Raw genomic sequence first — 17,502 nt, forward strand, 5'->3', positions numbered from 1 at the left:
GTGAAATAACTGGTGAAATCAGAAAAAAGTCAGCGAAGGTCTTCATGGGGAAGCTACAGAGGCAACTTGTTAAAAGTCATAAGGACTGGACATAATGGAAAAGAAAGAAGAGAAGCGTGTGCCACTTACTGAGGCAGGTGTTGTCCGTGAAGTAACTCAAGAAGTTGCTACACTGCCCCCGCTGGTTGCCACTGGTGGTGCAGGAACACCATGGTGCCACACTGGAGGTGGAATTATCCAAATAATTTGGAGTGATCTGGCTACCTGAAAAGCAAAACACGCATCAACAGGAACAATAAAATAAGTGAATCTCCTATAGCACTTGGCAGGGCAAATCAATGCTCTAAGAGCACTATGGGAAATGATCTTTGTAACATTACATACCTCAGGCTAAAGAAAAACAATTAAACTTGATACCAAATAATAAAAAAAAAAATAAAACAAAAGAAATCAATAAGACTGATGATAAAATGGTCGGTAAATTGTGAATCTCATTCACATTGCACTTGTTACATCTTATCAAATCTCAGCCTTCCATTAAAATGTCTTCCAGTAACTCTTGGTTTGACCCTGCCTCTGAGTCATCTAAAAATACAAAGTTTACCGAGATGCTGGAGCTCCCGCATTTCAACAAGGTTACAGAGACATCCAAAGTCACTAATACTAGTAACGAGAAATAATGACCTAGAACAACAAAATTGGAGAATACACTGAAGTTTGAAATCCCCAATGTTCATTATTGAATTCTGAAAACCAATTGTGTTGAAATCAGGCACAAGGAAGAAACCAATCTGGGGATGCCAGCGCACATACTGGCCAGATTAGAGCCTTCAATCAATTTATCTATGGAAAGAAACCAGAGAAAAAGTGTCCAGCCAAAGAATCAGCTGTGTGGACGCCCAGAAAGACAGGAATGCAATTAATCAAAGTTAGTTTATTAAAGAATTAATAAACAGGCGAGTAGTATGGAGCTTTCTGCTTACAAGTCAGAAAAACTCTAACTTCAGGGTGCTTATATAGTTTTTACCTCTCTGTGGCCTTTTCCAAAATATTTTTACACTTGCTTCAGTGTTTGCTCTTTTTGCAAGGTTTTTTGTATGCCATCACATTTTTATTCTTAGGCCTAGAACATTCTTTTGCTAACGGTTGGTTTTAGCAAATTACAAAACATTCTTTTGTTAACAGTTGTTGTCACCCTGTTTTAAATATCCTTGCTTACACACACACTTATATTAGTCAATTGCTTATATCAGTATATCACTATCAGCACATTAGTAATACATATATTGTAGCACTGTATTGTATGTTGTAGCGTCCTCAGATGCCACTAGACCTAGGGAGATATTTTCAAGATTGAAGGATTTTTTTTTTTAATAAATCCAGCTATGCTGGTCCTTTACAATAATGTAGTGGCAGATAATGAAAATGAGTGATGGATAGGATTAGGAACGAGTACATTAGAGGGTCAGCTGAAGTCAGACAGGCGAGATTGCGTTGGTTTGGACATGTGCAGAGGAGAGATGCTGGGTATATTGGGAGAAGGATGTTAAGGATAGAGCTGACAGGGAAGAGGAAAAGAGGAAGGCCTAAGAGAAGGTTTATGGATGTGGTGAGAGAGGACATGCAGGTGATGGGTGTAACAGAACAAGATGTAGAGGACAGGAAGATATGGAAGAAGATGATCCGCTGTGGTAACCCCTAAAGCGAGCAGCCAAAAGAAGAAGAAGTTCTTAGATGCCCTGTAATCCACTTTGCCCTGATTTCCCCTAGTGCCACTTTGTCTTTGGGACAGGGGTCTATCAGACAGGAGAGTCAGTCCATAAAGGAATTCCTATAGGAAAAACTGTAATTCTTAAAATTCTTTAATTTTAGTTTATTAATAAAGACCTAAACTACATTAATGAGAAAAAAGCTATAATCTGTATTGTGATGGAACCCCTTTAGGATGTAATGTGAAATTACAAGATCAAAGCTGCCGAAGGGCATATCAACTAAATGGTTCATTTGCAAACAACAACACAGGACAGATGTCAAGGGAAACAACACAGTCAAGTGAAACACAGATGGCTCTCTTGGCCTAATTATGGGGCTGAGCAGTTTACTGGGATTGCTATCCCACTTACTCACCCCAAAAGACACACTACATGGCCTTTGCCCTGCTAGACAGTCCCTGAGCCCATATCACTTCCATAGGGCTATTTAATAAAATCTTTCCATTACCATGACACAACATCTCTTCCGCTTGTTCTGCCTCCCTGCTCACTGGGTTTGGCATCCATAATTCTTTCTATTTTACCTGTCCGCTATGCTTAATCTTATGTGCAAGTCAGTGTGTTCACTAGGGGCTTGGGGTGTTAATGACGGCCCCAAAAACTCAATATTTAAGGCAATCATCACCCAGGTGATCTCTGCTTTCACACACAGACTACATGAGAGGCAACTGTTGAGACGGTCCTGTGTGTTCTACACACATCAGGCATGGGGGCAGAAACTTAAATCAAACTATATCAATAGCCAATTGACATAAAACATGACGGACTCTTCATTTTCTCTGTTTTGTGTCTTATTTGCTTTCACAATGTGATGCGCTATTACCTTTACACAATTCTTCAGCTTTAAACCACTTATTAATTCTGGTTCTGTTTTGGTAGCACTGGGTGTTGTGAGTCTTCAAAACGAAAAGACTAAATAATTGTCAGAACGTCAGCAGCAAAAGATCAATAGGCTGATCACTAAGTCACAAAAAGCACACACAAATGTTTGCTTGAATATTCGCAATCTTGGACAACCAGGAAATACACAATGCTGACGTCACATGTTGCACAACCATGGTCCTCCTTAGCATAGCAATGCTGTTTCAACTGAAAATAAATGGATTACAAAATAGTAGTGCCAATGTTAAACAAAATGGTACCACAAGACAACAAAAAGACGTGAAAGCAAACATTAAATCAAAGTCTGTGCTATAAAAAAAGGAATGTGACAAATATATATAGGAATGCATAGCACTTTCATAAAAAAAAAAAAATCACATTTAGGCTATGTCCACACTACTACAGTTTTAAATGAAAATAATTTCTGTTCACACTAGCATTTTCACCTAATTTATGAAAGAATCTCAGTCCACACTAAAACAACTGAAAATGCACATGATGTTGGTGTTCCCGTACAGTAGACATGTGCATATGAGCAGAATAATCTTGAAGTGGCAGTAATGCCGCTGACCATGGGACTTTTCGTGAACTGTAGAAACCAGAAAGTTATTTTTCTTTTGTGTGCAGCACTCAAACTGTACAAAATGCAATTTAGATGAATAGAGATAAGAAACAAAATAAGTGTCATGGAGAGCAACTCTTCTATTCAATTTCTTCTGTGAAGGGAGACCAATCAGGGAATGAGATGTGTACTGAGCAGGATCCAATCAGGGACGGGCTACGTACTAGGCATGAGCAAATGAGAGCACGACTAGAGTCTGCGTTTTACGTTTTAGCTTGTCCACATTGCAATGACGTACACTTGTATACTATCAGAGTGTTTTTTGAAAGGCTCCATTTTTGGGGTTTAAACATGCTGAGGTAGTGTGGATGAAAGGCAAAAACTGAGATTAATATCTGTGTTTTGAAATGAAAATGTAGTAGTGTGAACATAGACTTAATTTGGGATAGGACTGTGCAGCCAGATTGTCCAGACAGTCATTGTCCCACAATTTGTGACAGGTGAGATCTAGTTCACTTATCGAAAATACATCTCTTGACTGACATTGCCACAAATTTAAGTCCTCACAGTGAGGGATACATTCAAGGTCAAGCTCCCCTCAGTCACTTATTCTGGCTACACTCAAACAGACTTCAGTCTTTGTCTATTTATCAAACATATTTCTCATTCGATCCTCACTTTCTAGTAGCGTGCATTGGAGAAATACCTGGGAGAACACTGCTCCATGAACAATACCTCATCCAGCCATCCATCCATTTCCCAACCCACTGAATCCGAACACAGGGTCACGGGGGTCTGCCGGAGCCAATCCCAGCCAACACAGGGCGCAAGGCAGGGAACCAATCCCGGGCAGGGTGCCAACCCACCACAGCTGAACAATACCTTTTACTGAAATAACTAACAAGCTGTCTTACTTTGCCCGATTGGAAGAATCCTACCTACTACACTATAATAGCAATTAGATGCAATACTTAAAACTTTAAAAAGAAGCAAACATTAGTCAGGGTGCATTTCTTCCTTGTATGGCAGCCCTTTATTAAAAACCCCCTCGACTAGCACTCCTTAAACTAAGCACTGATCACATGCAATACCTGCAAACTCCTTATACATTTTACAAGCTTTTCATTTCCAACTTATTATTATGCTTTCCTGTTTCTTTTTTCCCCTCTTGTCTTTGTCATGGAGAACTGGAGCCTGAATAGGCTTGACATAATGTAATTGAATATATTTGAAATGTTCACAGTAAGTGATCTGTAATTTATTGTAATGCATTGGGTTGATCTTCTAACACTTAAAGCAAAGAGTGCAATTTAGTAAAATTTGTAAAGGTGCCAGTACAGATATTAACTCTGTACAAGGCATTGATAACATTCCAGTTGTAGGCTCTTCTGATTGTTTCTGAGGATCTGAAGGCTATTCTGGAGAAGAAAGATCATACTGTACCTATAAGGCCCGTGTAGGACAGCAGACATGCTCCATAGTTCTCCTGCTTGCATCCAGTTGCTGACAAAGTTGATGGCTGACAGTTGTACTGGAACTGTGCCCATCGGGACCTGGCAAAGAAATAAATGTTTGGAAAGTTATTAAAGTGCCCACATTCCGCTGGTGTTGGCAGGCTGCAGATTTAAATCATTTGGACCACATTTGCTTCCAGGGCAGAATGACACAAGCACTTTATTCACTCTGTCAAGACATTTGGGCTTGTCCTGGAGATGAGAATTGAACATGACACAATGCTTTATGGTGTCAGAACTACAATTAGAAGGAAGAAAAGACTGCTTGCTTCACAAATGTCAGCTACGTTTCCATGGATCAACACATTTTTCTGTCCTCGCTTCTAAAGCATTCTCTGTGAATGGTTATACTGTATATTAAAATTATATTTATTTGAGAATGTGTGTGTTACAGATACTGCTGAAAATTAATTGATTTTACACACTGCTTTTCATAGTAGGTTATGGAAAAAAAATGATTTCATACTTAATGGTAAAACATTCTAATGACTTTTTTTAAACAATTCAATATAAATGCACAAATTCAGATAAACAGTAACACCACACCTGACAGCTCTTGGTTGAAATCCTGCTGTGTGACAATTTTAAGTGCTCCCCACGTTTACCTAGGATTTCTTCTTATTTTCCTGTTTCCACCTTCTTCCCAAACATTTAATTTTATGTGGATTGGCAGATGTAAAATGGTATGAGTGAAGGTAAAAGCTGTGTGGAGGACTGTGGCCTGGGTGAGAAACTGATTTGTTATTAAAAATAAAATCAACTTGATCTGAAATACAGGAGTGATATCACTCTGTAGTTTACTGAAATTTTAGATGAAGCAGACAACTGTGAGTTCATTTAACTGATATTATATTGCACAATTCCCATTGACAAGTCCACAGCACCGTACACAGCCTTATATCTCTGTATGGCAGGCAGATTTCACAAAGTTGAATCCCATGTCTCTATTCCCAAGCAGCATATAGAATAAAGCTAAAAGTGTAATGCATTACAAAATACGTTCCTGATAGCAAACATTGACACCGAATATGTCCAACTGTGTGTGGCGGCAGTGTGGTGTAGTGGCTACGGCTTTAGACCTCAAATGCTGAGGCTCTGGGTTCAAATCCTGCTACTGACACGGTGTGACCATGAGCAAGTCACTTCACCTGCTTGTGCTCCAACTGGAAGAACAGTAGCCATTTGTACCTGAATGTTGCAAGTCCCCTTGGATAAAGACATCAGCCTGATGGACAGAAAGCGGATTACATTATATAGATACTGTACGTTGATTTTTTTTCTATATAAAATTTCCTTTACTAAGTTATAGTATTACTTGTCAACTGCTGGAATTGTACAGCATTTGTTATAGAATACTTAGCAGCAGTGCTAATGTTCATGATACGCCCTCTAATGGAATGAAAATGCATTGCACTTTATTATCACATCCATTCATCCATCCATTTTCCAACCCGCTGAATCCGAACACAGGGTCACGGGGGTCTGCTGGAGCCAATCCCAGCCAACACAGGGCACAAGGCAGGAACCAATCCCGGGCAGGGTGCCAACCCACCGCAGGACACACACAAACACACCCACACACCAAGCACACACTAGGGCCAATTTAGAATCGCCAATCCACCTAACCTGCATGTCTTTGGACCGTGGGAGGAAACCCACGCAGACACGGGGAGAACATGCAAACTCCACTCTGCATTACGAAATACAGTCCAAAGGAGGGCGCATCAGAAAGTTAATACTTAATATGCCTAACAGAGTGTGACTGCTAGACATGCAAAAATTATTTTCTATAGTAAATATATGATTGATTTTTTAAGTATTGGTAATGTTTCATCTTCTATGCAAATACTGTATTTCAATGAAAGAAAATCATTCTTATACGTATGCAGTGCTGAAGGATAACACTTTAGATTTCACAAATCTGAATCTCATACGTATATTCCAAGCAGCATACAGCATAAAGCTACACACCATACCTAAAAAACATTAAAAACTTCAATATGGACAACCCACATAAATGTTTTAAAGCTGTTGCAGATAGGTGCACTTCAAATTGAATTACATTTATAAACACATCCATCCATCCATCCATCCAGCCATCCATTTTCCAACCCACTGAATCTGAACACAGGGTCACGGGGGTCTGCTGGAGCCAATCACAGCCAACACAGGGCACAAGGCAGGAACCAATCCCGGGCAGGGTGCCAACCCACCACAGGACTATAAACACATTAATTTTTATATTTAATTTTTGCATACAGAAACATGTGCCATTACCTCCATCTTCATCACTCTGCAAACTTTAGATATTGTTGGTTTTATTTATTATTGCCAGTTTTTAAACAAGGCCAACAATATGTTCTTTGGTGTCAAGCAGCCTTGACAGAAAAAGTTAAAGTTTTTGATACAGAAAAGCAAGAAAGAATAATTCCAAATGAAAACAGAGTGCCAACTCAAAATATTGTATAAAAGGAAGTATTTTCTGCTTAAATATGTTGTTTGATTCAATAAGGAGCAACGTAAGCATACATACAACAAGCATTCAAGCAAGTTAGCAGTACACAGAGAGGCATGCAGTATGTGTGCAGTTTATGTATCCACTCTCTCATCCTTCATTTGCACTTACAGCCATAAGTGCTGGGCACCTGTCCAGCATTACAGGCTTTGTTACACAGATATTCAGGCTGTGCTGCTGCGTCAAGTTTACAAATATGAAAGACAAAAGCTCACAACTATGCAATATGTTGTATTCATTTATTCATTCACTCATTTTCCAGATGTACCCATCAATCCCTCCACTTACTGAATCTGCTTAATTTGGTGTTCGGGCTGCCAGAAACCACAGCGAAACCTCAGGCTCGGGTTAAGTACAAGACAGGTGCCATCTCAGGTCACACCTACACACAACCAGGGTAACTCTCACCCAGCAAAGCTGAAGTCTCCAATTAAACTGACAACATGGCTTTAGGAAATGAGAGGACAATCAGAGACCAGGAAGAAAACGCACTAAGTGGCTTGGGACAGCCTTTGAACCTACAAGTGAGCAGTGATAAAAACTTTAAAATGTACAGACTTTTTAATTACATATTTATAATAATGTTTTTAAAGTTCCCACATTTGTTCTTTAATTTAATTAAAGAAAAAATGTTTGACGCTAAGAATAGCTAGCGATAGAAGAGGTTACATACCTGTTGTACCTTTCATACAGTACCTATCGGGATTAATAAAGTTTACCTAACCTAATCTATCGCTTTCCACAGATGAATCGCTCACCTGGTATCCCGAAGGTTGCCGGTTCGAATCCCCGTCACTGCCAAAAGAGATCCTACTCTGCTGTGCCCTTGAGCAAGGCCCTTAACCTGTAATTGCTCCAGGGGGCGCTGTACAATGGCTGACCCTGCGCTCTGACCCCAAGGGGTACGCGAAAACTAACAAATTCCTAATACAAGAAATTGTATAAGGCGAAATAAAAGAACAAAAAAAAAAAAAAAAAAGTTTGGAGGCTCAGGCAACAGAGGTGGCAGCCAGGCCATAGACACTAACAATGAAACGCTGCCTAACAAGCCAAGTTAAAACTGTAGACACAGAAACCCAATGTGAATTTATGCTGAAAGTATCGGAGTGGGATATGCAGAAGTGTTTTAGCAGTCCCACTTCTGCAAGCATGCAAAGTTGCCTTCCTTGATTAACATTCACCGGCCATCCTCTGCTTCATGTGCTGCACAGCTGGCCTTGGCGTAAACAGACATCTTCAGCTCCCGTCTGTCACTGTCCACAGTGCCAGTGAGCTTTTTGAATACCACCACTGTACCACTTTAAATATTTTCTTCATTAAACCTTGTCTTTTTGTCTTGTCTATGCAGATGTGCACTGCTGGTTCTCTGAGAGTACCTGACTTCATGTTAGACTGGGTGCTGTAGGTAACTTGTATCTGTTTCGGGGTTCTGTATGTGAGACTATCTGTAAACAGTGACAATACCAGTAAGGGCTACATTCAGTATGGCAATAATCTATTTTAACATCATTAGTGAAATTCAGTCAGATACAGAATTATCTCCGGAGAAAGTTGAAGTCTAGTTGAACCATGTGCTAGTCTGGGCCTCAGCTTTGTGTCACTCTCTTGTGGTGTACAAAACACCCCATGGTAGTCACAGGTCAGTTAGCGCTCCAGTGTTGGCTGAACACTAAGATCTTATTCTGGTATTCTGTGGAATGCTCTCAGTTAGGACAAGAGAAATCATATCATTCACAGTTGAGCAACCTGAAAACAAAATCCACAGCACCTTCTGCTTCTGACCAGCATTACTCAGAACTGCATCTTGTATTAAGACATATGCACTTGGTCACTGTGTGCAATGTTTAAATTTCCGTTTCATCGTGCAGATTAAGGTAATGGCATGCAGTGAGCTAAATCATCACCCTGCCATAGACCAGCACTTCAACTTCAGTCAGTTAAGAGCGTGAAACCAGAAACTCTTCGTGCACAAATTAAAAATTGTTCCACTATAATATTAACAGTATCGAAATATAAGAAATCTCTTGTCACTTTCTGCTATCCATCATTGCCATCTTCAGAATCACTGAGGTGAAGCCAAACTCTAACAGCTCCTTTATAGTGAAATTCTCCGACCCCGCTTGAATATAAAAGCACCACGAATGCATCTGTATGTCACCATTTTGCTTCACCACATCGAACCATTCATCAAACACTGAACCGTGCACATCAATCCCGTAGGATCCTCAATGCAGCATTCTGTCACATGTAGATAGTAACCAGAGACTCGGATGTCACATTCCGACTTTTATGCTGGTATTGCAACGACGCACGCGTCGTGTTAATTTCTGAGGGCCTGCTCAGAGGACACATCAAATGAACAGTGGGAACGCATGGCAGCCATGATGCGTGCGCGTATGCGTTTTGTGCGTGACGTATAAATGAGCCTTTATATTTCACATCTTGCTTTCTTGTAACTGGAGCACCATTCAGCCAGCTCCCCCTTCCTTGTTGCCTACGTCATTCCAGTGTATTCATTCTGAAGAAAAGGCAGTTGTAAGTGACATCCATTTCCACTCTGAGCAGGACATCCCAATAAAAGACATCCGTGATTATTAGCCCTCACTACTTAAAATTACAGGTAAATGTCCTACTAATGATGTTTACTTTGGATATCTCATGTTATGAAGATATTCCAGTGGACACCGAGTATGACTCCTTCAGTAGGCCTACTCACAGTTCCTCACTTGTCCCGCAGAACCCTTTCTTTAACAGCCTCTCCTTAATTTCCTAATGCGCACAGCTCAGCAGTCACCATTCAAATGTGACATGAAATGAGATAAGGTGGAGAAACGTGACCTAAAGTTGCACGGAGCTCCTGTTCCTTAGCCAGCACTCACCACATGAGGTGACGACGTTTCCGGGTGGCAAGTTCTCCCGCGTTTCAATTGCGCATGTGCGGTACAGCTGCGGCCTTAGATCAGTCCATTCATTGTAGGGGTTTCTTAAAGTCATAAGCGAATTTCGTTCTGCCAAAATGATCTCATCGTTATCATTATAATTATGGTACTCGTGTGTTATTACCCCGCCACAGGCAAGAGAAAAACTTCCTTGTTTTTACATTAGTTTATTTACAAAAGAAAAACAAGAAACGTAACATTTGATTTTTAATTACTTTTGAAACGTTACTTCTGTCGCGAAGTTTCTGATGTCATGAAGCATAACATCGAAAGGGTCATCGGCACAGTGTCAATGGAGTAGCGCTCTCAGGGTTGAGTGGCGAGGTTATAACACACGAGTACCATAATTTCTAAATACGAGGAGACGGGATGCGCTTCAATATTTTAAAGTCTGCACATATTTATTGGTATTCTCTTATGGAGTTGATCGCAGCCTCGCAGATCTCACTGCCTCAACGACCCCTCCGTTCGTATTCCACTTGTGCCAAGGCTGCTACTTGCCATCTCTTTCTGTGAAGGCGCCCATCTGGCTTGCGCATCTAAACGGCAGCAGCACACAGTCACCTGTTTGTGCGACAGACGACAAACCTCGGGAGCGCATCACCGATCCCATATTTCCTTAAATTAATTTATTTTTAAAGCATTGTTTTCAGATCGAACCCTGCAGGTGTTTTTCACAGGTGTATGTGTGTCACTATGTCATTCTGTTATTTTCTCAGCCTTTCTGTGATGCTCAGTACAACAAACGTTTTGAGGAGCAAGTAGCAGGCTTAACAGCTTCTTCATACTAAAGTTTTGTGTGTTTATTTAGGTCCGCCAATGATGTTTTAATGTGTCATTTTTGGATAAAATGTATTGTGTACTGATTATATACAGTATTGATTTTTTAATTTAGTTTATAAAACTTTATATTTTATAACAGAGTGCTTCTGTTATAATAATGCAAGTAAAGATTAAAAGTGATGAGAAGGATGATCAGAGCAACTGGTATTTAGATAAATAAGGAAACCTTACTACATTTATGGAAATTATTTTCTTGTGCAGATGTAATTAATTCCTAAACCTTTTTCAAAAGAATTAAACAACACAATATTTTGGACAAATGTATGTCATTCTTTGCAGACACGTACACCCAGTCATAACCACAAGCAGAAGATGTGCTAACTAGATTGTAAGATTTCTGGAACTGGGACCATCACTGAACATCAGGTAAGTGGATTCTTGTTTTCTGTTAAATAAAATGAAGTTGCTTATGGTGGCTCCAGAAAGTGGTGACGTGTTGAATGTCTGATCATGTTTGCAGGTAACAATTTCACTTTTCTCTGTACACATCCCAGCCTGGTTACTGTCTATGAGAAATTTAAATGTTGACCCTGTGCGCCAGTTGCCTTCCACATTCCTTGTCCCATAATAGGTGAATGGATGGGACTAACATGATAGATACTATGTACTGTATGATATGCATGTACATTCATTTATTTTCTAAACCTGTTTGTTTTTCTCCTTAATTGGCATTTACTTATTTGGCTGATGCCTTTAACCAACACAACGTACAACATTTATACAATTGCTCACATTTCTTTTGGATTTCCACATGGAGCACAGGCAGGTTAAGTGACTTTTTCATGGTCAGAGAGTGTCACTAATGGGATTTCAACCCACAACCTCAGGATTTGAAGTCCAAAGCCTTAACCACTACACTACAATGCCTGCATTATAAAAGATCATAACAACAGACCAGAAAAGATCTGTAAACAACTGAGCGTACTATCAGCAATACAATATTTCATATCGAATTCAAATTCAACTCCATCCCCAACCCTTCTGTTGACATATGAGGTCAAATTGGACAATCCAAGGAAATATGTTGATTCTTAGCAGAGGCCCAGCATGCTTATCAAGTGCCATTTCTCCAGCTAGGCAGAGCCTGCAGAATGGATTCCAGGATGCAAACAGCTGTATGGAGTTTTAGTCATTCTGGCAGGTAACTAATTAAAATGAAGTTCTTTATTTGCATACATTTTTGTTTATCATGGCACTAGAGATTTGCAACATGTTGCAAGCTGGTTGGACATAGAAATTTGAATTTCACCCTGCTCTGTACATATAATTCTACTACTAGTGCTGCCTTTTTTCTTCTTGAGCTGTTTGTTTAATTACAGGATTGCTGAGTTATGCTTAGAGCAGCTTTCCACTAAGGACACTCAGCCGCATGCTCTCACACTTATTAATCACCTTCTGAGAGTTGCAAATCGGTGTAAACTTCATGTCTTTGAAATGTAAGGAGAAACCAGAGTGTCTGAGGAAGTTACATGGGGAGAACACACACAATGTATGAGTAAGGAATCGATGAGATGTCTGCGGAACTGTGAGGCAGCAGTGTGCTACCAGACTGCATTAAAGCCCAGGGTGAGGGAGCACACGGCCTGTCAGACAGATTAGGGAACATCCATTCAGAATGGTTATCTTCTGTCCACCCATTGCTTAATCCAGTTCTGGGTTGAAGGGGACTGGAGTCTACCCCAGCAGTTTTGAGTGCCTGGCATAAATGAAGTCTTGACAAGGTGCTAGACCATGTCATGGCAGATTCTTGAAATAAAAGATGCAGCTATGAAGAACGTTATAGATAATGAAGCCAAACAGAAAACCAAATGGGTACGTTAGAATGAAACAGGTGCTGTCAGTTTTGAAATCTGAACAGGTGTCACACAGATGTTTATAGTGAATTGTGCCTGGGTGGCATAGCGGTTAACAGCTTTTTAGATCAAATGTAATGTGCTTGGGGTGGGGTTGACGCTCTCCATATGACTATTACCCCTAACCAGTGGCATCATTAGGGGGAGACTTCTGGGACTTTAGTCTGTGATATCAGGCATCCAGCCCCTGATCTTTGAGGTCCCCCCTCTTCCCTGTCCTGTTGATGTGCTGCATTCTGACATACGTTAATGACTGCATGAAAACTCCAAGGGGGACCACCACCCCACACTTTTCAATCTAACAATTATATAACAAATAATGGCAATATGCGGGACTAAGCCAGTAATAAGTGCTCAAGCAAGAAACGCCTCTGCCCCTAACACTCCAATTTCCTCCCACCTCCCAAAGATGAGTGTGTTAGTTTAATTGGCTTGTTTACTCAGCTTTCTTAAAATCGCCTTAAGTGTTTTATCCTAATTAATGTTTTTTTTTTTAAATTGCCATGACAGCTGTCATTAAAACACTTACTGTGGCTGTGTATTTATCGTCAACCACATATTGGCATTCCAGTGGATTGTTTATGTGACACATCCAACACCTACATTTCTTGAATACCGATTTCCATTCTGTTAAACCAGTGCATTCGGTTGCTAAGAGGAAAAACTACGGTCCTCCAATTGTGAAGACAACTGGATGTGGTGCAGAAGATGTGCTTACCTGCTGCATTAACTAAGATAGACAGAATTTTTCCGGATCCTACAACTAAGTACGTGCTATGTTTAGATATTATCACTCAAATTTCAAACAACATCACAAAGTTTTCCATTTCTTTCGCAGCTTCCTAACAGACCTGCTCATTAGGCCCGATGCCGCTTATTTGTTGCTCTACCAAGAGCTCCACTTCATACTGTTTTTTGAAAGTTTCATTTGGTAAATCCTTTTTAGTCTAGCTAATGCCCTGCATCTTTACCACATTCATCCATCCATCCATCCATTTTCCAACCCGCTATATCCCAACTATAGGGTCACGGGGGTCTGCTAGAGCCAATCCCAGCCAACACAGGGCACAAGGCAGGAAACAAACCTCGGGTAGGGCGCCAGCCCTCCGCAGCCATATTCATACATTGTCTTATAATCTTGTGATGTGAAAATGGAAATCACATAAAAACATCAAAACTTATTCTTAATTCCCACTTTTTGGACAAAGCAATACAGTAATCCCTCACTTATCGCGGGAGATAGGTTCCAAGGCCGACCGCGATAACTGAATTTCCGCGAAGTAGGGACACCATATTAATTTAATTATTTAACATGTATTTGGACGTTTTTAAACCCTCCCTGTATTGTATACAACCCACCCATTACTCTGTTAATAACAGGGACAACTGCTAAGCAATATGAAATCGGTAGATAAGTTTACACTTACTGTATAGCGAAGTACACGTAGCTATATATGACGTGATGATGGTGATGAATATGCTGCGCAGTAAAAATGATGACGATGAAGGTGATAATCCCCTGAATGCAGTAGCAAGAGCACGTTAATGCTGAATGAGTGAGATGAGACTTCCTGGTTAATGCAGCACTCCGTCGCTGAGCCAATCAGCAGCACACAGGAACTTAACTGCGTGCTCTGATTGAGTAGCTTCTCAGCCATCCGCCAATAGCATCTCTTGTATGAAATCAACTGGGCAAACCAACTGAGGAAGCAAATACCAGAAGTAAAAAGACCCATTGTCCGCAGAAATACGCGAAGCAGCGAAAAATCCGAGTTATATATTCAGATATGTTTACATATAAAATCCGCGAAGTTGTGAATCTGCGAAAAGTGAACCGCGAAGTAGCGAGGGATGACTGTACTTTATTATCCTGCACCCTCAATGAGCATCACAGTCCTCGGGTCAGTTTTATAAAGCTTGCGTACGCACAAAAAGTGGCTCAAAATGTGCGTACAACACTTTCCACACAGACGTCAGAATTTATGAAAGAAAACCTTGCCATGAAAGTTTGCGTATATTTCCAGCAACTCTGACACATGTGTATGCAGCATTTCAGAGAAACAACACCCATGATCCAGTGGGGGAGATGTAGCCAAAACAGCTAAATGACAACTCACGCATATAAAAATACACATCAGCAATCCATTATTATAATGTGCATTGAAATGACAAACGTATTACACTTCAAAACTGATGAATATCATGTACAGACTGTACATGAGGGCCAATGTTGCATATTTGAACCGAAGAACTTTTTTGGTTGTTAGTTTATATCAGTTACTTTTTGTCACCCCTCAGGAGACTGGAGACACAGGTCAGGAATATCTCAGCCAAGCTTCACTCTGACACGCCCGCTGTGCTGGATGCCATGAACTGACTGTTGAGGCACTACATCCAGATTTTGTATGGCGTGGATGTACATACATAAAGCATAAAATGTTTTTTCCAACAGACAGTACCGGGTTATTCAAAATGAAAAAGGAGATTTCAACATTTTATTTCAAACAAACTGTATAAGACAGAAACACATTCCACACATCCCTGGACAGAGGAAAGTTCAGAGTTTAAAAGTTCGCCTAAAGGTACCAGTGAATGCCACTGACTTCATTTTCATGCAAGATGGTGCCCAGCTTCATTTCCACTTTGAGGTCTGGAGTTACCTGAATGACACCATTCTAGGACGATGGATTGGAAGAAGTGGACAACAAGATCTTGCTTATTGTCTATGGCAGGGGTCCTCAATCACGGTCCTGGAGGGTTGCAGTGGCTGCAGGTTTTTGTTCCAACCCAATTGCTTAATAAGAAGCACTTATTGCTCAAGTAACACTTCTGCTTCACTTTAGTCGTCTCGCTCGTTAAGATTTTGAACCCTTGTTGCTTATTTTAGTCTTAAATAGCTGTAGGCTCAGTTTTTAAATTGCTCCTAATTAGCAATAACATGCAGATGACAAAAGAGACCAGCATTTCTCCATTTTGCTTGTTACCATTTACACCTGTGTGTATTTATCTTGCACTATTGGGTTTAATTAAATACTTGGAAGGAAAGTGAAGAGAAAAAAGCGAAGGACTGAGAATTACTCCTCCATTTTAGCCTTCAACTCATTTGGATGATATCCTTAGAAAGGGGAAGAAAAATCTACCTGACATTAGCAGAGTTAAAGCACTAACAAGACATGAAATTAAATTATTGGCAAGAATTGCTTTCTAATTAAGCAACCGGGTTAGAACAAAAACCTGCAGCCACTTCAGGACTGTGATTGAGGACCCCTGGTCCATGGCCTCCCAGGTCTCCAAACCTTACCCCCTGCGAATTTTATCTATATCTATTTTATCTATTAAAGGCGCAGTGGTAGTGCTGCTGCACTGCAGTAAGGAGACTGTGGACGGTTGTGGGTTCGCTTCCTGGTTCCTCCCTGTGTGGATAGCGCTTTGAGTACTGAGAAAAGTGCTATATAAATGTAATGAATTATTATTATTACAAGGGGGCTCCACCCCCTGCTCGCTTCGCTCGCCTACCCCCGGCGTTAGGTATCCTGAGATACATTAGTCGAGCTCGTTCGTTTTGGAGCCGTGCCCGCTTTGCCCGCGGCATTTCAGACGCGCGTTGTAGGCGCCTGCGTTCATTGATTGTATCCAGGCGGGCTCGTGTTTGTATATCCGTCAGTCAAGGTTGTTCGTTTTGAAACCACACCCGCTTTGCTTCCGCAGTGTCAGACGCGCGTTGTAGGCACCTGCGTTCATTGATCTTATCCAGGTGGGCTCGTGTTTGTATCATTGAGCTGTATTGTGTTTGAATTTGGTGTAAAGCGTTCAGCAGTTTGTACAATCCCAAGCAGCACATTATTCCTAAGTTCACTCCGCAGTAGTGCCGCTCACAATATGGCGGTGACGCCTGCACCTTCACTCCACAGTAGTGCCGCTCACAATATGGCGGTGACGCCTGCGCCTTCACTCCGCAGTGGTGCCACTCACAATATGGCGGTGACGCCTGCGCCTTCACTCCGCAGTAGTGCCACTCACATTATGGCGGTGACGCCTGCGCCTTCCGTTCTATCTTTAATGACCTGTGGGGCCTCCGTAGCCTCTTCCGTTTGAATCTGGGCTGCAGCGCAGAATCCTCTTATTTGTGTGTCCGTGTCGGTATGGGCGCATTGTTGCTTCATTTCTCATTCACGTCATGAGCTCTTTTGTTTTTGAGCGGTGACTCCTTCGTGCGCGGTGGATCACACTTCGCTGGCAGTTTATGAGACGCGCGCTGTCGGCGCCTGCGCAGTACGTCTCCTGCATCCACCGCCGTGTACCTGGGTCCATGCCATCCGGTTTACCATTCTCGGTGCTCATGTTGAGCGCATGCAATCTCAAGGAGCATAGGACCAAACTTTGAACTTTCCCCTATGCCGTGATGTGTGGAATGTGTTTCTGTCTTCTACAGTTTGTTTGAAATACATTTTTGAAATCTGCTCTTTCATTTTGAATTGCCCTGTAAAAAAGCAATTTACAGCAGTGTCCGTTTCCCCCAATGTAATCTGGGCACTCATATTGCAATAATGGCACCTAGCGAAAATGCTGCTTTTGTTAACCATTAGCAGTGACATTTCATTAACCTACAAGCCAGTGTGATG

The 17,502-nt window shown here is 41.1% G+C and overlaps 1 protein-coding gene across 1 annotated transcript in view; it reads right to left on the reverse strand.

The window, feature by feature from the left end:
- Nucleotides 1-17,502, reverse strand: part of gfra4a (GDNF family receptor alpha 4a) — a 414,747-nt gene that overhangs the window by 19,381 nt on the left and 377,864 nt on the right. Inside the window, exons 5-6 of the mRNA XM_028801457.2 lie at nucleotides 4,660-4,769; nucleotides 130-264 (exon numbers count right to left, since the gene is read on the reverse strand). Of these exons, the coding sequence (XP_028657290.2) occupies nucleotides 130-264; nucleotides 4,660-4,769 (245 nt within the window). The remainder of the gene's footprint in view (nucleotides 1-129; nucleotides 265-4,659; nucleotides 4,770-17,502) is intronic.

The sequence above is a fragment of the Erpetoichthys calabaricus genome, chromosome 5 (assembly GCF_900747795.2).
Source record: "Erpetoichthys calabaricus chromosome 5, fErpCal1.3, whole genome shotgun sequence".
NCBI classification, from domain to species: domain Eukaryota; kingdom Metazoa; phylum Chordata; class Cladistia; order Polypteriformes; family Polypteridae; genus Erpetoichthys; species Erpetoichthys calabaricus.